Here is a 23642-nt window from a genome sequence, read left to right on the forward strand (position 1 = left end):
AAACCTCTCCATTCTGAAGGAAATCAGCCCTGAGTGCTCACTGGAAGGACAGATCCTGAAGCTGAGGCTCCAGTACTTTGGCCACCTCATGAGACGAGAAGACTCCCTGGAAAAGACCCTGATGTTGGGAAAGATGGAGGGCACAAGGAGAAGGGGATGACAGAGGACGAGATGGTGGGACAGTGTTCTCGAAGCTACCAGCTTGAGTTTGACCAAACTGCGGGAGGCAGTGGAAGACTGTCCTAGCTGTCAACTTTTCCCTTTTCTTGCAAGGAATCCTATTCGGAATAAGGGAATTTCCCTTAAAAAAAGGGAAATGTTGACAGCTATGACAGGAGTGCCTGGCTTGCTCTGGTCCATGGGGTCAGGAAGAGGCGGACACGACTAAACAACAACAACAAATGTTGGGGGCCCTGGGCGTTTCCCCCCACCGCGCACTATAGAATCCTGAGAACAATCAAGACTTGTGCCTCCCCCGCACGTCTGTTTTCAATCCGTGCAACTGGGGAAACGTGCCTCGCTGTGTGAACGCGCAAGAGCAACACGCGTGCTGGGACCAAGGGGTCTGTGAAGACCACCGTGGGAGCCGGCTTCTCGGGACCGGGAGACGAGAGCGTCGGGGCCGCCGGCTCCCTCGGCTGCCTGCCTGCGCCCAGGCCCCTTCGGAGGTCGGCGGAGGCGGCGAAGGGCCCGGGTCCGTCCCGCCCCTTTCCTTCTCGGTCCCGGGCAGCCGCCTCCTCCTTCGCGCTGGGCCTCGTCCGCCTGGCGGCTGGGCTGCCCTGGCAGCGGCTGCCCTCCCCTCGGGCGGACTTCCGAGCCGCGGGTCTCCCCACTGGGCCGGAGCGCCTTTGACTGGCGGGCCGGACACCAACCGCAGCCCGGGAACCTCCTTCGGCGCCGGCGACGGGGCGGGGATCCTCGCGGCGGCCGCGCTGGGGAGGTTCTCCGAGGAAAGTGCCACGACTTCAGCGCGCCCGCGGCAGGAGGGCCACGCGAAGAAGGGAGCGCGGGAGAGCCAGCGGAGCGAGGTGAGCGCGGGGAGCGCGCTCCGTCCGCGGGCGACGCGGAGAGCCAGCAGCCGTCTCGGCGGGTGGAGCGCCGGGTCGGGCAGCGCGGGCAGCCCGGCTGCAGAAGGCAGCGCGGAGCGGCGCCTGGACTCCCGCTTCGGGCGCCCGTCGGATGCTGCGAGCAGGCGGCCGGCGATCCGAGTTGCGGCTGAGGAAGGGGCCCCTCCTCGCGGTCGCCGCCCGCGCGGAGCCCCGCTCGGCCCCTCCAGGGATGCAGCGCAAGGACGGGAAACCTCGCGGGGCGGGTGGCTCCGCGGCCGCGGGGATGCTTCCGACGGCGCCGAGAGCGGAGCGCGAGCGGGGGAAGGCGGCTGGAGCGCCCGAGCGGGGCGTCGAGCAGGAGGCTCGGCGTGGACGGGGAAGAGCGTGGTCAACTGCAAGGAAGGAGCGGGCGAAGCGGCGCCCTCGCTGCAACCGAGTCTCTCCGGACTCGGCTGCGAGGGCCGCCCCGACAGGCGCGGGGCTCTCTTTCGCCCTCGGCCCGGCGGCCGGACCCTGGACCCCGGGCCGCCCCCCGACGGGCCCGAGTGGCGACGTGTCTTGCTCTCCGGCGGGGAGGAGGAGCCTGGCGCCGAGTCCTGCGGGCTCCTCCCGCTGCTGCCCTCTCCGCACCGCCTGCGGCTGCCTCTCCGCAGCCGTCGGGGGGCTCCCAGCCGGGCCTTCCACCGCCCGAGCTGCCGCAGCCGGCCGCTTTCCCGCTGGCCGGAGAGCCCCGGACCGGTGATCGCCCCTTCAGCCCCAACTTCGAGGGCTCTGGCGCTTCTCCTCCGCAGCGCAGGAGGGAGATCGCCGCCCGCTTGGTCGTCGGGGATAAGTGAGTCTGTGGGGAAGAAGACCCCACTCTGCGGCTCCCTTGCAGTCCTGCAACAGGCTCCTCTACTTCACCAAAGCTGCTCTTGTGACCCACTGGTTGCTGGTTTTTGCGCACGCCATGCTGGCTCGTGTCCCTCGGTCAGAGGGCAGCGGCCTCGACGCCACGGCTGCAGATTTTTCTGTAGCCGCTCCCCTCCTGCTCCTCGCTGTCACCTCTCCACCACCTGGCCTGGACTCTCTGCTTGCTTGCACTGTTGCAAGCCTTTGGCTGAAACGAACGGCCTCCCCCCACCCCCCACTTTTGCAGGGCAGTGGTTGTTTCAGTGTGGCAGCGGCAGCAGGGCAACCGGCTGCTACCCTCACGGGGTTGCACAGCATCCTCTTTGTGGAAAAGACTCCCTTCAGAGGCGGTGGACTCTCCTTCCTTGGAGGTTTTTTTTAGCAGAAATTGGGTGACCATCTGTCAGGGATGCTTTAGCTGGGATTCCTGCATAGCAGGGGGTTGGACTAGATGACCCCCAGGGGTCCCTTCTAACTTTCAGATTCTACTATACTTCTATTAAAGCTGTTAAATGCTTTGCTGGCCTCTTCAGGGACAAACTAACTTCCATATTGTGTTGTTAATGAAATGACTCTTGCTGAATGTTTATTTAAATTCCAGAGAAAGAGAGAGTTCCTTTAACCCCTGCTGGAGAAGCTATTTATCTTGCCTGGGCTTCTGCAAAATTTGATCCATGCTATAACTGTTGCCCGATATGTGTCTCGCTCCTGCCACCAGTTGCTCTGCACTAACTGTGGTTTCCAGACAAAGCGCAAGGGAAGCTCCCACACTGAAAGCATTTCAGTCATGCCTGAACTATTGTGGTCAAGCTATCCTGGTCCAGTAATGGCCAGCGCTGTTCTATCAGCTGAAACTGATTTAAAAATGCTCCTAACGACCAAAGCCACCCGGGTCTCCAGTAACAAAATTGAATCGATAAGCAGCCCTATACTTTGTACCTGCACCTTCAGAGGGAACACAATCCTGTCCAGATCATGCAATTCGGCATTTATCGAATGTGATTGCTGGTTTAATTCTAATTATTCTTTTAGTAGGAGCACCTTGTTGCCGTTGTTCAAGACTTCTAGTTATACAGTTGTACCTTGGTTTTCGAACAGCTTAGTTCTTGAACATTTTGGCTCCTGAATAGTTCCAGTTTGCGAACTATTTTTGGAAGCCAAACGTCCGATGGGGCTTCCATGGCTTGTGATTGGCTACAAAAGCTTCCTGCAGCCAATCAGAAGCCTCGCTTTGATTTCCAAATGTTTTGGAAGTCGAACAGACTTTCGGAACGGATTCTGTTTGACTTCCAAGGTACGACTGTATAGTGTGGAACGCCACAAGCTAGTCTTGAGTAGAATTCTACTCTGAGTACACTCTGCCAGGTCGCTTCTGAGAATGCCTCTAGGTCAGCTGTGCAAGCTGGTCATTCTGCTATGTAAACATGCATCTGCAAACATCCTTTTAGCTCTGCATTAACTTTCTGACTTTGTTTTGCAGGTTAAGACTACAGAGCAAGAATGGATTTTTATGACCCTCAGACCCTGGGCGTCATGGTCTTTGGAGGATTCATGCTGGTCTCAGCAGTTGGGATATTCCTGGTGTCCACCTTTTCCATGAAGGAGACGTCTTTCGAAGAAGCTTTGGCAAAGCAGCGCAAGGAGCTAGAGAAAGCCAGCCACCACAAGGTGGAGAAGAAGAAGAAAGAGAAGCCTGCTGAGAAGAAAGGGAGGGCGAAGAAAAAGGAGGAGAAACCCAATGGAGTGCTGGAGCCAGACGCAGGTCTGGATGCCTCCGATGGAAGCCCTGAACCAGTCTTTGAGGCACCCATTGTGTCTCTTCCAGCTCCTGAGGAAAAGCCAACCCTGTCTCCTAAAGACAAGAAGAAGAAGGAGAAGAAAGTGGGGAAGGTAGAGTCGGTTCCCAGCCTGACAGCGTCTTCTCCACCAATAACTGCATCAAAAGATCTGGTTTCTGATGTGATTTCCAAGGAAGTGTCAGTAGCTGCTGCTCCACTAGCTGCGGCTCAACAGAATGCTCCCTTAACTAATTCCGTGAGTGTCAAAAAACCCCAAGCTCTTGGAAACAAAGAGGAACAAAGGCACGACGGCGCTTCCAACAAGAAATCCACTGCCCCAAAGAAAAAGGAATCAAGTAAGTCAATTGCTGTAAATTACACATGTGTACTTACAGTATATATGTGTATTAATTATTTGAATAATATCTCACCCATTCCCAAAGGTTTAAGGTGGGTAAGCTACTCACAAAATCCGAGGCAATTAAACCCTTATCTTTCCTTCTCCCTGCGTTTTCTGGCCACCCAAAGCCACTTTTCATAGTTCCAGATGCTCACACTTTATCTTTGGTCCCTTACCTTTCCCACCCCGACCTGGCCACAGTGATCCATGCGACGCTCATCTCCAGGCTTGACTACTGTAATTTGCTCTATGCGGGGCTGCCCTTGAAGCTGTCCCAGAAACTCCAGCGGGTGCAGAATGCTGCAGCAAGGCTCCTCACGGGGTCCCTGCCATGGGAGCATATTCACCCAGTGCTTTTCAAGCTGCGCTGGCTCCTGGTGGAGTACAGGGTCAGATTTAAGGTGCTGCTTTTGACCTTTAAAGCCCTTCACGGCCTAGGACCCTCGTACCTATGGGACCGCCTCTCCCAGTATGCCCCACGGAGGACTTCAAGGTCCATAAATTTCAACACCCTAGAGGTCCCGGGCCCTAAGGAAGTCAGATTAGTCTCAACCAGAGCCAGGGCCTTTTCAACACTGGCCCCAGCCTGGTGGAATGCTCTGTCTCATGAGACCAGGGCCCTGCAGGATCTGATTTCTTTCCACAGGGCCTGTAAGACAGAGTTGTTCCGCCTGGCCTTTGGCTTGGAGCCAATTTGATTCCCTCCCCCCCCTCTTTTCCTTTCTCCTCCTGTGATGAGGCTGCATTTTAATGTTTCGATGTTTTAATGTTGTATTTTAATCTTGTTTTTAAGTTGTATTCATTCAACTTGTTTTTATTATTGCTTGTTAGCCGCCTTGAGCCCAGCTTCGGCTGGGGAGGGCGGGGTATAAATAAAAATTATTATTATTATTATTATTATTATTATTATTATTATTAAGTCTTTTGGTGGCCAGAATAGTGCTCGGTATAAAATTATAGATGGTGATTATCTTCAAGGAAAATAAATTCCATAACTGAAGGGAGGCAATTATTGCAGCGGAACAGAATTCGCAAGAAAGGTGAAGGCCCTGAATGCTTTTCTCGTGAAGAAGGCAGCATCCTTAAGGTAGAAAAATGTGTCTGAGCTCTGAGTGTTACATACCCAGAAATCATCCTGTAATGTGCTAGTTTATCTTACGCAAAAATACTGGTATTACACACTTTGAGTGAGTAAAAGTTGCCTTGGAAAGCTTTTCACTTACTCAAGGAAATAAAATATTTCATACGACTTCGCCTTTGATACCCCCCAACTTATATTGGGAAAATTGAAAAATGGGGTGGTGGTGGTATTTTTTATAGATTTTTCTGTTCACTCCTTCATAGACTTTATATGTTTGGCCAAGACATTTCCTCTGCCCCCCCCCTTAGGAAATGGGTTCTCTCATTTCTGTGTTGATCCATTGAAAACATGGGTTGCTCCTCCATCTCCTAAGTACAGGTTACTCTCACCTGGTTACTTTTGGCAGGAGACCAGCAGTTACAAAAGGTTTTTCATTTTCTTCCAAACCACACGATGCCTGTGCGATAGGCAGCCTATTACATTTTTACTGGGTTTGTGACTTCAGCGAGTGGACTTGTTGCAAGGCTGGGGAAATGTAACTGTAAGCAAAAAAAAGTAGTGATAAATTTCTCACATTTTGGGGGTAAAGGGACCCCTGACCATTAGGTCCAGTTGTGACCGACTCTGGGGTTGCAGCGCTCATCTTGCTTTATTGGCCGAGGGAGCCGGCGTACAGCTTTCGGGTCATGTGGCCAGCATGTCTAAGCCGTTTCTGGCGAACCAGAGCAGCGCACGGAAACACCGTTTACCTTCCCGCTGGAGTGGTACCTATTTATCTACTTGCACTTTGACGTGCTTTCGAACTGCTAGGTTGGCAGGAGCTGAGACCGAGCAATGGGAGCTCACCCTGTCACAGGGATTTGAACCATTGACCTTCTGATCAGCAAGCCCTAGGCTCTGTGGTTTAACCCACAGTGCCACCCGTGTCCCTCATTTTTGGGTAGACTGTCATTATTGTTGTTGCTGTTGTTGATAGGTTTTTTTAAAAATTCCCAACTTACTTCTCTCCTCGCCCTTCTGTTTTTAGGTACCACAGATGTTGAAAATATGCTTTACGTTCCCTACAAGACCTTATGTTCCATAATTAGCAGCATGGTTTTTGGGGAAGGCGAGGCCCAGCAACTGATTGAAATCTTGACTGAGAAAGCAGGAAGGGCTCAGCACCCATGGCTGATGGTATGGACATCTCTTGATCATCAAGGGTCTGCTGTGGATAAACTTCACAATGCTTCTGAATCCCAGTTGCTGGAAACATCAGGAGGGGAGAGGGCTCTTGTATAAGTTCCTGCTTGCAGGCTTTCCACAGGCATCTAAGTTGGACTAGATGGGCCATTGGTCTGGACCAGCAGGCTGCTCTTATGCTCTTATTTTCTTACGTTCATCTTGAGGACATTGACTTCTACTCCACAGACTAAGGAAGAGCCAGACCATTTGGTTATTTTTTCTACAATTGAGAAAGCAGCAGGTCTCAATTAGGGTGTCCTTCCCCATTGAAATGGCCATGACAGTAGGCTCATATCAAGGGGATGTAACTCAGAGCCTCTGACTTGGTCCAGTTTATTTTATAAACCAATGGATCTCTGGTTCATGAAACCACCCATATATATATATATATACATACATATATATATATACATGTACATGTATAAACATATATATATATGGTTCATCAGCCCCAAATAAAATTAAAGTTGCATAATATAAAATATATTTTACTTAGAATGGAGTTTTTTTTGAAAAGCAGTTATAGATTGTCTATGTGAAATTTCTATATTTAGATATTTTGCAACTTTTTCTGTGATTTAAAAAAATTAGAGCTTGAGGCAAAGGTCTCTGGTAGGTTAATGAAGGGCTGATCTTGCTAACAAATGTGTTATAGCATAAGCTTTTGTGGAGTGTCCACTGTAATGGAAGCAGGAGGCTAGGAGAGCCTGCTTATAACCTTCCTTCCACAACAACCTTGCAAGTAGGCCAGTCACATCTTAGAACTATTCGGTAATCACTGTGACCACCACCTGTCAACACTTATTGCGTGTTGCAGAGTGCAGAGAGGAGGGGATTCTGGGGCGCTCATGGAAGTACTAAAAACTGGGACCCCAAGATAGCATTCGGTTTCCTTGATCTTTCCTGGGGTTCAAGAAAGTTGCCCTTCTCTGCTAAGATCCCCCTCAGTTCACGAGGGACAACAGAGCAAGCGTCTGACTGCTTTCTGCACCATGGGGTCCAGTGAAGCTTGCTCTTTCACCCCAGTAGCATCTAGACAGAATCCTAGAGTTTGACATAAACTCATTTCAGAGCTCAGCAGCCAAATTATACGAAGTTTTATGAAGAATACAAAAGAAGAGAAAAGAGCAAAAGCAGGCTATTGAAAATAAAGAGAGCTTTTTAGCTGAGATCTACCTTTCCCTGACCCGGTTACAAAGAGGCTTGTGGTCTCCTCATGTGCAGAGTTTTCTGATGGGTGGTGCAGGCACCTGGAATGGAAGGTGAGGGAGATGGACCCTGGTGGGGCCGCCCATTTTTATTGGCTCTCCCACTCACATTGGACTCAGTGATAGTTGGCATTTTTTAGCCAATCAGAGCACAGGTCATGTAACTAGTTTGAAACTTGCCAGGAGTTGGGAAGATGGTAGTTGCTCCCAGGGCGCAGGAAAGGATGATTATCGCTGGTGGAAATTGCCGCTGGATTTCTCTGTCTTTCTGCCAGACAGAACCTGTTCTGGTTTTGTGGATTTAGGAGTTGGCTGGAGCATGGGCTTGCCTTGATCAAGCAAAATGGAGGGAGAGAGAGCATGGATTTTCTACGCATCTACTTTTTCTGATGAATAACAAGGAAAAGAAAAATTGGATAACACTCTGTCCTTCCACTGATTGCCATTATGATACCAAGCCATGGCACTAAGCACTCACTTTTTGGTCTGATAGCTGGCTGGCATACAAGAGAATACTGTGGTAGTTCTGAAGCACTTAATTCAGCATTGAATTGATTCTTGTTGCAGGCAACTCAGAAAGGCGATCCCGTTGCTGTTCTGAAACGACAGCTAGAGGACAGAGAGAAGCAACTTGCAACGGAACAAGAAAATGTAACTGTCGCAAAAGCTAAACTGAGAGAACTCTCCAAGGTAGGTTCTTACACTGGCTTCAGAAGTGGCGCTTCAAATATTCAGAACCTACATTTTGGGCCCCATTGTCCGGATACAAGCTCCTTATCTGTGTCCAGAGTGTGATTCATATTTTCCTTCCTGCTTATGGCACCTGCTGGCAATGGGAACATTCTCTCATTTTGCTCTCAGTCATTTATTTATTTATCACCGTGGCACTTCACTGTTTGCTGTGAATTACATAGTCTCAGCAACAACATTCTGAAGTTGCCCACTTTAGGATGGATTTGCAAATATACATATCAAATCTTGGCAACAGGTTTTCTGCACCAATGGGCTTCCTGCTTCAGTCCATACAAGAGGTGCTTACTGGGTGACCTGGTACAACATACAAAGAAATGTATTGCAGAATGTAATCAGTCATTTTCTCCTTCTGAAGAGCTGTGGTCTGATATTCTTTTGAGCATATTTAGAACAGTCATAGAATCATAGAATCATAGAGTTGGAAGAGACCACAAGGGCCATCGAGTCCAACCCCCTGCCAAGCAGGAAACACCATCAGAGCACTCCTGACATATGGTTGTCAAGCCTCTGCTTAAAGACCTCCAAAGGAGGAGACTCCACCACACTCCTTGGCAGCAAATTCCACTGTCAAACAGCTCTTACTGTCAGGAAGTTCTTCCTAATGTTTAGGTGGAATCTTCTTTCTTGTAGTATGGATCCATTGCTCCGTGTCCGCTTCTCTGGAGCAGCAGAAAACAACCTTTCTCCCTCCTCTATGTGACATCCTTTTATATATTTGAACATGGCTATCATATCACCCCTTAACCTCCTCTTCTCCAGGCTAAACAAGCCCAGCTCCCTTAGCCGTTCCTCATAAGGCATCGTTTCCAGGCCTTTGACCATTTTGGTTGCCCTCCTCTGGACACGTTCCAGTTTGTCAGTGTCTTTCTTGAATTGTGGTGCCCAGAACTGGACACAGTACTCCAGGTGAGGTCTGACCAGAGCAGAATACAGTGGCACTATTACTTCCCTTGATCTAGATGCTATACTCCTATTGATGAGGCCCAGAATTGCATTGGCTTTTTTAGCTGCCGCGTCACACTGTTGGCTCATGTCAAGTTTGTGGTCAACCAAGACTCCTAGATCCTTTTCACATGTACTGCTCTCAAGCCAGGTGTCACCCATCTTGTATTTGTGCCTCTCATTTTTTTTGCCCAAGTGCAATACTTTACATTTCTCCCTGTTAAAATTCATCTTGTTTGTTTTGGCCCAGTTTTCTAATCTGTCAAGGTCGTTTTGAAGTGTGATCCTGTCCTCTGGGGTGTTAGCCACCCCTCCCAGTTTGGTGTCATCTGCAAATTTGATCAGGATGCCCTTGAGTCCATCATCCAAGTCGTTGATAAAGATGTTGAATAAGACCGGGCCCAAGACAGAACCCTGTGGCACCCCACTAGTCACTCTTCTCCAGGATGAAGAGGAACCATTGATGAGCACCCTTTGGGTTCGGTCAGTCAGCCAGTTACAAATCCACTGAGTGGTAGCATAGTCAAGACCGCATTTTACCAGCTTCTTTACAAGAATATCATGGGGCACCTTGTCAAATGCCTTACTGAAATCAAGGTAGGCTATATCCACTGAGTTCCCTTCATCTACCAGGCTTGTAATTCTGTCAAAAAACGAGATCAGGTTAGTCTGACATGACTTATTTTTCAGAAATCCATGCTGACTATTGGTGATCACAGCATTCCTTTCTAGGTGCTCACAGACTGTTTTCTTAATGATCTGCTCCAGAATCTTCCCTGGTATTGATGTCAGACTGACTGGGCGGTAATTATTTGGGTCCTCTCTTTTCCCCTTTTTGAAAATAGGGACAACATTTGCCCTCCTCCAGTCTGCCGGGACTTCGCCTGTTCTCCAGGAATTCTCAAAGATGACTGCCAGTGGTTCTGAGATCACATCTGCCAGTTCTTTTAATACTCTTGGATGCAGTTCATCTGGCCCTGGAGACTTGAATACATCTAAACTAGCCAAGTATTCTTGTACTATCTCCTTAGTTATTCTGGGCTGTGTTTCCTTTGCTGAATCATTTGCTCCAAATTCTTCAGGTCGGGCATTGTTTTCTTTATCGGAGAAGACTCAGGCAAAGAAGGCATTGAGGAGTTCAGCCCTTTCTGTGTCCCCTGTTTGCATTTCACCATCTTCTCCTCTGAGTGACCCCACTGTTTCTTTGTTCTTCCTTTTGCTACGAACATACCCATAAAAGCCTTTTTTGTTGCTTTTAACCTCTCTAGCAAGCCTGAGTTCATTCTGTGCTTTAGCTTTTCTGACTTTGTGTCTACACGTGCTGGCTATTTGTTTGAATTCCTCTTTGGTGGTTTCCCCCCTTTTCCATTTTTTGTACACATCCTTTTTTAATCTTAACTCAGTTAAAAGTTCTTTAGATAGCCACCCTGGCTTCTTTAAGCACCTTCCATGTTTCCGTCTCATTGGTATTGCCTGACGTTGTGCTTTTACTATCTCCCTCTTAACAAACTCCCAGCCATCATGAACTCCCTTTCCTTTTAGTATTACTGTCCATGGGATCTCACCCAGCACTTCCGTAAGTTTTATGAAGTCGGCTTTCTTAAAGTCAAGAAATTGAGTCCTAGTATGCTTGGCTGCTCCTTTCCGCTGTATAGTAAACTTCAGAAGAGCATGATCACTCGTGCCTAATGATCCTTCCACTTCTACCCCACTAACCAGCTCATCAACATTGGTTAGGACCAGATCTAAAATGGCTGTTCCTCTTGTTGCTTCTCCCACTTTCTGGACAATGAAGTTGTCTGCAAGGCCAGTGAGGAATCTGTTTGACCTTATGCTCTTGGCTGAGTCCCAGGGCTCAAGTGAATATTATGAATACTATACGAAAATGCTCAAAATTAGACTGAAAAGTTTGTCATTCGGTGGTGTCAATGCCTTTTCTGACAGAATGTTATCAAATATTACATTGCTTATATCGAAGAAGACACTTTCCACCTCAGGGGCTTTACCTGACACCATCAACCCTTTCTGAGTGACCCTCCAATAACACCTTTTTGCAGACCAGGCCTTTAGAAACTAAAGTGATTAGTAGGAGTCATCTTGTGTTGCTTCAATCTAATCTGTGAAGCTACCCACACTTTGAAGTGGATGCGTAACTTCATTCCAGGTCAACCCTATAACTAGGAGACCTCAACACTTTTTAGTGGTTATAGCATCAGGTAGCTACAAAGTGCAAATGAACCCACTTAAAGGTCAAGGTGTGAGCTGTGTTCTCTGCCACGAGGGGTGGGAAATCTCAGGCCGGGGACCGAAGACGGCTCTGTCCGACCCTTGGGTCTCTTCCACAAACCCCACCTCTCACTGCAGGGCACATGAGGTGGTGGTCTCACAGCAGAGGCTCCAGGCAGCTGGAAGGGTTGGCGCTGCCACCATATGCCCGCTGCTGCGCCCGCCTGTCATAGTGACTATGATGTGTGAGTTTGTATAGTTTGTGTGTCATATCCTAGGAAATCATGGAAGCATAGTTCAGAATGGCATGCTGCTGGCATCCAAAAGCAAATGGGTTATTAATGCAGGTTTAAGTCTGTGTTTTGGTTAAACTGAGGCCTACTGCAGTACTGAGTAATCCCAAGAATCAGCACATTCTTGAGTTTGTCCTACACTGTATGTTCAAGACCTTGACTCCACATTTTATGCATGTTGTTTAGTCATTTAGTCGTGTCCGACTCTTCGTGACTCTATGGACCAGAGCATGCCAGGCACTCCTGTCTTCCACTGCCTCCCGCAGTTTGGTCAAACTCATGTTGGTAGCTTTGAGAACACTGTCCAACCATCTCATCCTCTGTCATCCCCTTCTCCTTGTGCCCTCCATCTTTCCCAACATCAGGGTCTTTTCCAGGGAGTCTTCTCTTCTCATGAGGTGGCCAAAGTATTGGAGCCTCAGCTTCAGGATCTGTCCTTCCAGTGAGCACTCAGGGCTGATTTCCTTCAGAATGGAGAGGTTTGATCTTCTTGCAGTCCATGGGACTCTCAAGAGTCTCCTCCAGCACCATAATTCAAAAGCATCAATTCTTCGGGGATCAGCCTTCTTTATGGTCCAGCTCTCACTTCCATACATCACTACTGGGAAAACCATAGCTTTAACTATACGGACCTTTGTTGGCAAGGTGATGTCTCTACTTTTTAAGATGCTGTCTAGGTTTGTCATTGCTTTTCTCCCAAGAAGCAGGCGTCTTAATTTCGTGGCTGCTGTCACCATCTGCAGTGATCACGGAGCCCAAGAAATTAAAATTTCTCACTGCCTCCATTTCTTCCCCTGAAGCTCAACATCAAAAAACCGAAGATCATGGCCACTGGTCCCATCAACTCCTGGCAAATAGAAGGGGAAGAAATTTTATGCATATCTCATTATAAATGTCTTCTCTTGAAGGAACTCACAGCTGAGAAGGCAAAAGCCTTAAGTGTTGAGAATAAGTTGAAGGAGCAACTGCAGACACGTGAGCAGGAGGTGACTGCTCTACAAGCCCGGATGCAGGCCAGTTACCAGGATCGCGAGACTGAGACCCAACAGTTGCAAGGAAAGGTGGGATAAGCGACTTAATATTGTTCAACACGGGTTTATTTGTTGTCAAGGATCCCTTTAGAATTCTTTTTCTAGTGGAAGACTGTGAAGAGCAATATTAGAGCTTTGTCCTGTTTGGATCTTCTTCATCCAAAGCACAAATAAACAACTGGCTGTGTGACAAAGCATTCATAGCTCCTTTCTCACACACTAGATTTGGCCCCTATCTCTTTGGCTCAAATATATTCAGTCTACACCAAGGGTAGGGAAGCTTTTCAGATGGGAGGCCGCATTACCATGGTGGAAAACTGTCCGTGATTGCATTCCACAATTCGGCAGGATCAAGCGCACCCACAAAATCCCCACCCCAAAGCTGTTTCCCATGGAAACTGAGGCATATAGTTAATTCTTAAAAGTTTCACCTTCCGGTTTCTCCGTAGACTTTTAAAAACAAAATTGGTTAAAAGAGCTGTCCTTTAACCTATTCCAATAGTGCAAAGGGTGAAAAGAACTCTGTAATGCTATCAGAGGATTGCAAATAATCAATACCCATCAGAATTGCAAACCCTGCCTTAAAGGTAAAGGTAAAGGGACCCCTGACCATTAGGTCCAGTCTTGAATGACTCTGGGGTTGCGGTGCTCATCTCACTTTACTGGTTGAGAGAGCCGGAGTACAGCTTCCGGGTCATGTGGCCAGCATGACTAAGCCGCTTCTGGCGAACCAGAGCAGCGCACGGAAACGCCGTTTACCTTCCCGCCTGAGTGGTACCTATTTATCTACTTGCACTTTGACGTGTTTTTGAATTGCTAAGTTGGCAGGAGCTGGGACCGAGCAACGGGAGCTCACCCCAGCACGGGGATTTGAACCGCCGACCTTCTGATCAGCAAGTCCTAGGCTCTGTGGTTTAGACCACAGCGCCACCTACGTTCCTAAACCCTGCCTTAGAGCAAAGCCTCACGCTTCAGAATGCAATGGCATATAAAAATTGCATGTATTTGCAACAGAAACCAAGTATGCTTCTCTGCGGAGACATGTTCCCTTTGTGTGGCGAGGAAGGAGCTACGATTGCACACTTGGAGCAGCACCAAAGCCCTTTTCCTTCTCAGCTGCTCCCTGCTGGCTGGGAGGGGACTCAGAGGGCTGCATTAGGCTGTGAAAACATCTGTCCCATGAGCTGGGGTTCTAGTCTACATCCTGGTTGACAGGCCGGTTGACTCTCAGTTAAAAAACAAAAGAGAATAAACAGTGTAGAGTCAAAAGAGAGGCCTAGAATCTTCAGGGTCAAGCTATATACTTTCCATGCTGAACCCTGAGCTGCCGCATCTAGATGTGAATAATAGCAGGGAGCTGTTCTGATGCTGTTCTTCTTCATTGATTTCCAGATTCGAACTCTACAAGAACAACTGGAGAACGGCCCTAACACCCAACTTGCTCGCTTGCAGCAAGAAAATTCCATTCTCAGAGATGCTTTAAACCAGGCCACAAGCCAGACCGAAAGCAAGTAAGATGAAAAGCATTTTAGTTAATGTGAAAGTGTAACGTAAGAGGGAAGAATTTTATAGCAGTGGGCTGTGCAGACAATAGGTGTGGCTTCAGTGTGAAGTATTTGAGTTAGTTACCGTATTCTTCGCCTTGTAGGATGCACTTTCCCCCCTCCAAAAATGAAGGGGAAATGTGTGTGCGTCCTATGGGGTGAATGCAGGCTTTCGCTGAAGCCTGGAGAGCAAGAGGGGTCGGTGCGCACCGACCCCTCTCAGTGGCGTAGCGTGGGTTGTCAGCACCCGGGGCAAGGCAAGTAATTTGCGCCCCCTAACCCGTGGATTTTAGCAGGGGGCAGAGAGCTGCGAGTGCGAGTGCCCCCCCAGATGTTGCGCCCGGTGCGGCCGGCCCCCCCTGCACCCCCCACACTACGCCACTGACCCCTCTCGCTCTCCAGGCTTCAGGAAGCTCTCCGCAAGCCTGGGGAGCCCGCGGGAGTTCCCGCCGGGCTCCCTAAGCTTGCGGATAGCAGCCTGTTCTGGGGGCTGGAGTCGGGGGAAGCTCGGCTTCCCCTGCCCCAACCCCGCACCTGGGGGGGAGAAAATAATTTTTTTTCTTTATTCCCCCCCCCAAACTATGTGCGCCCTATGGGCCGGTGCGCCCTATAGGGCGAAAAATACGGTAGGTGCTAACACGGAATAATTTCTTTATTGTGTGAATTCTGTTCTGAGAATATTCACTTAGTAGGCAACATCCAGAACAGTTGATCATTTTTTCCCCAACCCACTCCAAAAAGGTAGGGGTTGTTCTCTTTTTACAGTCTCTTGCTATCACTGATTTTGCAGCAGCAATCAATTTAGTTGTCACCTCCAGATCATTTTTTAAGATGACCGTTTTAAAATAACCAAATATAACAATCTTGGGCATGAAAGGTATATAGCATATCCCAAATAACCACAGATATTGAATTCCAGAATTGCATTTGAGGGCATTCCTTCCAAATATGCATAAAATCTGTTTTAAATAACTGTGTCTCCAACAGTTATCATGCCCTAATCTGTATATAGTATTAAATTTAACTTACGTGGAGTATCATTCTCAAATAATATTATAATAGTTCTCCTTCAAATCAGCAGATAACAATTTAGGTGGAACATTTGCCCGTAACCATTTCCATTATTTAATGTTCCTGTCCCTTATATATGCTGGTGGCAAGAGAAAAAAATAGTGACCTATATTGCTAGGAAAATATGGATGGTGAGGAAACAAGTTGCTGACGCATTTTCATTTTTCAAATGTTGCATATACAGTGGTACCTCGGAAGACGAATGCCTCGCAAGACAAAAAACTCGCTAGACGAAAGGGTTTTTTCTTTTTTGAGCTGCTTTGCAAGACGATTTTCCCTATGGGCTTGCTTCGCAAGACGGAAACATCTTGCAAGTTTGTTTCCTTTTTCTTAACACCGTTAATACAGTTGCGACTTGACTTTGAGGAGCAACTCATAGAACGCCTTTTTGTGGTAGCCTTTTTTGAGGTTTTAAAAGACTTTGTTGATTTTTGAAGCTTTTCCAAAACTTTCCCGACACCGTGCTTCACAAGACGAAAAAAATCACAAGATGACAAAACTCGTGGAACGAATTAATTTCGTCTTGCGAGGCACCACTGTAGGCAGATTTTACAGTTCTTTAAAATCGGAATTGTTTTGAAGCAAGCTTGATCCACACCTTACTGTTTCAACTTTTGCAATTCAGACAAAATGCTGAACTGGCCAAACTGCGTCAGGAATGTAGCAGACTAGGCAAAGAGTTGACTGAAAAGTTGGGCACATTACAGCAGGTGGAAGAACAGAAAAAGGTCTTGGAGACAAAGGTTGCTGCCTCTGAAGAGCAAATCCGTCAGCTCCAGGTCAGTAACAGACAGGCACCAATAATTCTGTGTTTAACGGTGACAAGATTGCTAGAAGTTGAAAGATTTGGGTTCTGTTCCTAGTCATGGCAGATTTGCGTCCCACTGTAAAGGTCCTTCAGATATCCATGGGGCAGGAAATCAGTAGGGTAGCCTCTGCCCCCTGCTGTGTATTCAATTCACATGGTTGCAGGGCTATTATTCATCTATGCACCCTGATGTTGTATGGACTTGTCATATGCAGCTGTTTGACTGATGCACAGTCTGTAATTAAGGAAAATTTGTTACTCAACAGATAATCATTTGGGTTTAAATGGTCCGTTTCATAGACAAATCCTTTTCCCCACATTGGAGGAATGAAAGAATGAGTGAGTGAGTGAGTGAGTGAGTGAGTGAGTTGGTTAGTTAGTATACCATCCTTCATCCGTAGATCTCAAGGTGTTTCACAACAGAAAAATCACAAAATGCATAGGAATTACATTCTATAGGAAATAGTTTTCCATTTATACACAATACTGCATATTCATCTTAAGACCGATATGAAACTGTCTCTTATCTAATTCAGATGCATCTGGGGCCATTATGAAGGGTCTCAAAAGATCTGGCCGTTTTGGCACAGCATCTAAGGCAGGCATAGGCAAACTCTGGCCCTCTAGATGTTTGGGACTACAATTCCCATCATCCCTGACCACTGGTCTTGTTAGCTAGGGATGATGGGAATTGTAGTCCCAAACATCTGGAGGGCCGGAGTTGGCCTATGCCTGATCTAGGGCACCTTTCCATTCAGGAAATCAGTGGATGGGATCTTTCATTGCTTTTTCAGCAGATCTGTTTAGGGTTCTGGAAGCATGGCACATTGGGGGATAAGAAAACTGTTGTATCCCTCCAGTCCCGGAATTTGTCATACTTTGTGTCAGCTCTGTGGCCAGTGGGCAACAAACAGAAAGCATGATGGGCTTTAGAGACAAGTGGACAGGGGGGATCTGGCCAGGAACTGCTGTTCACTGTTCTGCCATTACAACAACCCCATGCCTGCACGTCTCAGGGTGATAAAATGGAATAAGCTCACGAACAACTCTAAGGAAACTGCGTTGGACGCAGATTCATTTATTTATACCTGCTTTCCTGAATGTACCTGCACTGGAAAGCTGCAGCAATTGTTGCTTTCTGGTACTCGAGAAAATAAATATGTGTGCTTCACGTGTGACAAAGTTCCTGAATAGCAGTGATATCCATGGAGTCATCTGTGAAGCTGTCTTCATAACTGTATGCATGCTTGAATGAATGAATCTTTAGTTCCATCATCCATCGACCATAGCAATAAGATGACAATACGATATACAAAGCATAGAAAAAGTCAATTATATAAAATACATTTTAGGGTTTTGAATTAATAGTCAAACAGTGGATGTTATTCTAATTGCCCCAGCTAAAAACCTGGCAACCTTTGCTGTCACCTGCTCATCTTGATCTGTATGCATGCTTTGGGAAGTACAGGACAGGAATTGTCACGGCAATAACCAGGGCCATCCCAGGATGTTTTGCCACCGAAGGCAAAACGGAAAACATGCCTCCTCCTCTGGCAGCGGGTGGTGGGCTTTGGTTGTGCAGTGGATGAGGAGGCAGCCAACAGGTGCAGGAGGCAGTGAGGAGGGTACTCCATGGAGGTTGGATCTGCTGCCCCGAGGCAACTGCCTCACTGTACCTCATATGCACAGTGCCCTGGTACGACATGCTAGAAGCCACGTGGCTTTCAAAAAGTCACCCTGTCCTTTTGTCTCCCGTCTTAATTTTTATCCCACCTCCTTCATGCAGATATCTCAAAAGGAAAAGGAGGCGCCACTGCAGAAAAGCTTGGAAGAGATGAGCGAAGAACTCTCCAAATCCCAAGCCAGCTGTCAGAGCTTGCAGAAAGAGCTGGGAAAGGCAAAAGAGCAGCAGTCCAGTCTTGCTGGTGAGATCGCATTGCAGGGAGGATATCACAAAATCCTCCGTCTGGCACACACCCCTCTAAAATAAGTCGTCCCCCGCACTATAACGACCCCCCAACTATTAGCTAGTACAGTCATACCTCGGGTTACAGACTCTTCAGGTTGCGCGTTTTTGGGATACGGACGCGCCAAAACCCGGAAGTACCAGAATGGGTTACTTCTGGGTCTTGATGCTCGTGCATGTGCAGAAGCGCCGAATCACAACCCATGCGTGCGCAGGGTTGCAGACGTGCCTCCAGCACGGATCACATTCGCGACCCGAGCATCCACTAGAGTAAATCTGTTTGGGGTCATGGTGCTTCTGTGAATGATGGTTGCCCAGTTCCAGGCTCTGATACGTAATCCTGATTTTTAACATCCATTTTGTGGGAATGTTCTGGGGTGCAGGAGAGGATATATTGTGGGATTATATCCTTATCCAACTTGTGCTAACAAGTTCCCAAAATATCAGCAGAGTTTATAGACATTCCCCTTTAAGTTCGCAACGGTAACGCTTGCACAGGTTCGCTAGAACCTCTATAATAATTACTCTGGTAATTTCCCCCTTTTGATCCCTCTTAAAATACAAGACACAACACAGTCTTTATAAAAGTATAAAAGAGTTTACGCACGTTCTGTTCACAATATGATCCCAGAAGGCAGACAGCTTAAAAAGGTTACATACATTCAGAATCTATCTTGTAGCAAGATAGTCCTTATCTCCTCTCTTGGCTGGGAGCCAAGAGAGCATCCTTAGATGTTTCCTCATCGAAGGAAAATGGCAGAGAGAGAGAGATGGCTGCCTGCCCTGTGCTTTTGTCATTACCTGCACAGGTGAGGCCACACCCACCTCTGGTCACATGCGGAGGAAGTCCGTCCCCAGGAAGTTTACCTGCTTGCTGGACAGACATCCCTCCCCATGTTCTAACATGTACACTCTAGGAATGTTGTCATTGACTGCTCCTGTGTTTACATCCCACGTATTTCAGTTGACTTCTAGCTTGAATTTGGACAAAAACAGCTTGGCACCATACTCTGGTGGCTCCAGCTCTATCTGGCAAGCAGATTCCAGATGTTGGTGCTAAGGACTGTTCCTTGGCTTTGTGACATTTATGCTATACAGTTCTTACAAAAAACAACAATAACCAGTGAAGGCGGTGAAGGTCCTGTGTGAGTGCCTGGAGGCGGTTGGAGGATGGATGGCGGCTAATGGATTGAAGTTGAATCCTGACAAGACAGAAGTACTGTTTTTGGGGGACAGGGGGCGGGCTGGTGTGGAGGACTCCCTGGTCCTGAATAGGGTAACTGTGCCCCTGAAGGACCAGGTGCGTAGCCTGGACTCACAGCTGTCCATGGAGGCGCAGGTCAATTCTGTATCCAGGGCAGCTGTCTACCAACTCCACCTGGTACGCAGGCTGAGACCCTACCTGCCCGCGGACTGTCTGGCCAGAGTGGTGCATGCTCTAGTTATCTCCCGCTTGGACTACTGCAATGCACTCTACGTGGGGCTACCTTTGAAGGTGACTCGGAAACTACAGCTAATCCAGAATGCGGCAGCTAGACTGGTGACTGGGGGCGGCTGCCGAGACCACATAACACCGGTCTTGAAAGACCTACATTGGCTCCCAGTACGTTTCCGAGCACAATTCAAAGTGCTGGTGTTGACCTTTAAAGCCCTAAACGGCTTCGGCCCAGTATACCTGAAGCAGCGTCTCCACCCCCATCATTCTGCCCGGACACTGAGGTCCAGCGCCGAGGGCCTTCTGGCGGTTCCCTCATTGCGAGAAGCGAAGCTACAGGGAACCAGGCAGAGGGCCTTTTCGGTGGTGGCGCCCGCCCTGTGGAATGCCCTCCCATCGGATGTCAAGGTGATGGACAACTACCTGACATTCAGAAGACATCTTAAGGCGGCCCTATTCAGGGAAGCTTTTAATGTATGATATTTTAGTGTTTTTTGGTTTCTGTGGAAGCCGCCCAGAGTGGCTGGGGAAACCCAGCCGGATGGGCGGGGTACAAATAATAAATTATTATTATTATTATTATTATTATTATTATTATTATTATTATTAAAGGTAAAGGTAAAGGGACCCCTGAGTCCAGTCGTGGACGACTCTGGGGTTGGGGCGCTCATCTCGCTTTACTGCCCGAGGGAGCCGACGTTTGTCTGCAGACAGTTTTTCCGGGTCATGTGGCCAGCATGACTAAGCCGCTTCTGGTGAAACCAGAGCAGCGCACGGAAACGCCGTTTACCTTCCTGCCAGAGCGGTACCTATTTATCTACTTGCACTTTGACGTGCTTTCGAATTGCTAGGTTGGCAGGAGCTGGGACTGAGCAACGGGAGCTCACCCCGTCACAGGGATTTGAACCCCCGGCCTTCCGATCAGCAAGCCCTAGGCTCTGTGGTTTATTATTTATATAATAAACTATATAAGTTTGTTAACATATAGTGCTTATTTACCAAGATGGCTTCTAAGCAGTTTACAAGTACAGTGGTGCAAGACGAATGCCTCGCAAGACGGAAAACTCGCTAGACGAAAGAGTTTTCCGTTTTGGAGGTGCTTCGCAAAACGAATCTCCTATGGGCTTGCTTCGCAAGACGAAAATGTCTTGCGAGTTCCTGCGTTTCCCCCCCTTCCCCCCCTTTTTCTAAGCCACTAAGCCGCTTATCCGCTTATCTGCTAAGACGATAAGCCGCTAATAGCGCTAATCTGCTAATCCGTCAATGGGCTTGCTTCGCAAGACGAAAAAACCGCTAGACGAAGAGACTCACAGAACGGATTCTTTTCGTCTTGCGAGGCACCACTGTATATTAGCTGCTCTGAGCAGTGGCTGCCCTGGGACTACCGCGTAAGCCACAGACCCATTGCTTGATTCGCGCATCTGTGTTCTGATCTGTGCTTGGGCCCTGAGGGGGACGGCCTGGGTAGATTGACTCCGAAAAATGCATCCCTGTGATGTAAGCAAGAGGAATGATGGGGGCAGCTTAAATTGCATGTTTGTGACCACCAGCATTTTATCCACCTTTAACAGAACTTCAGTCTAAGCTGCTGCACTCTGAAATGATGGTGAAGACGAAGGCAGAAGAACTAAGCAGTTTACAGATTAAGTTGTCAGAAGCCACTTCCAAGAACGCAGAGCTTGCAGAGAGGATTCAATCGGCCGAAGCCCTCCTAGAGGCAGGGCAAATGAGAGAAGTGGAGAAAAGCAAAGATGTTCAGGTCAGAGTCTTGCAATGTCCTTCCCTGCCAGCTTCTGCTTCTGATAACTTTGCTTCTTTTTCAGGGGTCCCCACTCCTTATGGCACACTACTAAAGCAGCATGGCATTATTACTTACAGTGCCGCTTCCTATGTTTTTAGATACATGGACTGCTTTGAAGACAGTAATGTAATTTCATTTCCTTCTCCCCCTGTATATTCAGGAAGCAAACCAAACAGAAGCCACGCAAGTGCCGTTAAGGTAAGGTTGGCAGAATACTTTGTTTTTGACACTGATCATTAAATAGTTGGTCTGTGATCATTTATAAAAGAACACTGTGATTAAAAATAGCATGCAAGACTATTATATCTTTTATTTATAGACAGTGCTTTTTTTCTTATAAAAATGTTTAGGGGTACTCTCATTTTCCTTTTTTTAAAAAAGATATTTATTGAGGTTTCAAAAATTATATATATATATAAAACAATAATACACAATAATATACACAAAACACAAACAAAAAACAAATATAATTTCAATCCCTTATTTTCTTATCACTTACTTCCAGACTTAACACACAATTAAAAAACACATAAAATTTCAATTACTTATTTTCTTTTGACTTATTTCTCAGACCTCCTCACACCTCCCCTTCTTGTATTCCAATTCTAATTATTAACTCAGCTAATCCTTATTACTTATTTCTCAACTTTAACTTAATATTTTATCTTAAATTTATTTTTGCTAACCTTATTTTCATTTAATTTAATTCATTTTAGAAATCCAATTACCTTATCCAAACTTAAACCTCGAACTTATACATCAATTCTTATTCTTAAAATGTTTTTTCCTAAGGTCGACCAAGGTTCCCTTTCACGAATTTCCCATTTTACATACCAGTAACAAACACAATAAAAACCAAATAAATTGTAACTATAAACCCTTTGGATTCCCAAACTCCACCCCCCCTTTCCCGGCTTCAGCCCCCACAAGTATCCATCAGTCTCATTTTCCTACTCATATTGAAATACTGCCCCTCAATGAGGCCAAACTTAGATTCACAAAATGTTTAGGGGTATGCGTACACCTGCGTCCCCCCCAGAAAAAAGCACTCTTTATAGAGCTACAAGTGTGGCAGATAAGGAGGATTTTGTCCCTGTAATATACTGTATTTTTCGCTCTATAAGATGCACCAGACCATAAGACGCACCTAGTTTTTGGAGGACGAAAACAAGAAAAAAAATATTCTGAATCTCAGAAGCCAGAACAGCAAGAGGGATCGCTGCGCAGTGAAAGCAGCAATCCCTTTTGCTGTTCTGGCTTCTGGGATAGCTGTGCAGCCTGCATTCGCTCCATAAAACGCACACACATTTCCCCTTACTTTTTAGGAGGGGAAAAGTGAGTCTTATAGAGCAAAAAATATGGTATCTTTATTTCAGCAAGGATTTCAACAAGCTCCCTCACAATGTTCTTGTTGACAGGCTGGGAAAATGTAGGCTAATAAGTGATGTTACTTCTGGGTGGATTTGTAAGTGGTTGATGTACTATATCCAAATAATGCTAATTAATGTCTCCTCATCACCCTGCACAGGTGTGATAAGTAGAGTGCTGCAGTGATCTGTCCTGAGTGCAGTGTTGCTCAGCATCGTAAAACACACACACACACACACACACACACACACACACAATTGCATGAAGGGAATGATCATCAGATTTGCAGATGACATCAATCTAGGAGGAGGAGATAATACCTTAGACAGAAACAGGATTAGAAAAATGTACTTGACAGGATGAAGAACGGAGATGAGAGCAGAATGTTACATTTAGGTAGGAAAAATCAGATGCAAAAATGGGATGTGTAGGATGCCTGGCTTGACAACAGTGTTAGTTCAAGGGGAAAATATCAGTTTTGAGAAATGAGAATTTCCTGGATACCAAGATACAGGTTTGGGGCTTGTACTCTTTGGTGAGAGAACCCCAGCAGAGATTTAAAATCTCAAAATATGCAGCAAAGTAAAGCATGGAAATATAGGCTGTTGGTCCTTCAAAATATGTCCTTGTGAGTTCCAAAACTTCCCTCTTCCCCCAGCGTAGGAAAAGACCACTTATTTGGTAAGTTAAAATTTTGTTTACTTACAAATTCTTCAATGGTTCATGAGCTTTTCCATACAGCACCCAGAAAAAAGTTGCTCAGGCAGCAAAAC

General features: G+C 47.1%; 1 protein-coding gene across 1 annotated transcript in view; it reads left to right on the plus strand.

Annotated features, from left to right (window-relative positions):
• The first annotated feature begins 531 nt into the window (after positions 1 to 531).
• The window catches only part of RRBP1 (ribosome binding protein 1), a 44218-nt gene continuing 21107 nt past the window's right edge, over positions 532 to 23642 (plus strand). The window contains exons 1-10 of the mRNA XM_083520682.1: positions 532 to 1028; positions 3421 to 4074; positions 6227 to 6375; positions 8199 to 8321; positions 12754 to 12906; positions 14269 to 14387; positions 16117 to 16270; positions 18086 to 18224; positions 21272 to 21459; positions 21662 to 21699. Coding sequence (XP_083376808.1) covers positions 3441 to 4074; positions 6227 to 6375; positions 8199 to 8321; positions 12754 to 12906; positions 14269 to 14387; positions 16117 to 16270; positions 18086 to 18224; positions 21272 to 21459; positions 21662 to 21699 — 1697 coding nt within the window. The 5' untranslated portion in view covers positions 532 to 1028; positions 3421 to 3440. The remainder of the gene's footprint in view (positions 1029 to 3420; positions 4075 to 6226; positions 6376 to 8198; positions 8322 to 12753; positions 12907 to 14268; positions 14388 to 16116; positions 16271 to 18085; positions 18225 to 21271; positions 21460 to 21661; positions 21700 to 23642) is intronic.

Source organism: Podarcis liolepis, assembly GCF_965112155.1.
Source record: "Podarcis liolepis genome assembly, contig: HAP1_SCAFFOLD_8, whole genome shotgun sequence".
Classification (NCBI taxonomy): Eukaryota; Metazoa; Chordata; class Lepidosauria; order Squamata; family Lacertidae; genus Podarcis; species Podarcis liolepis.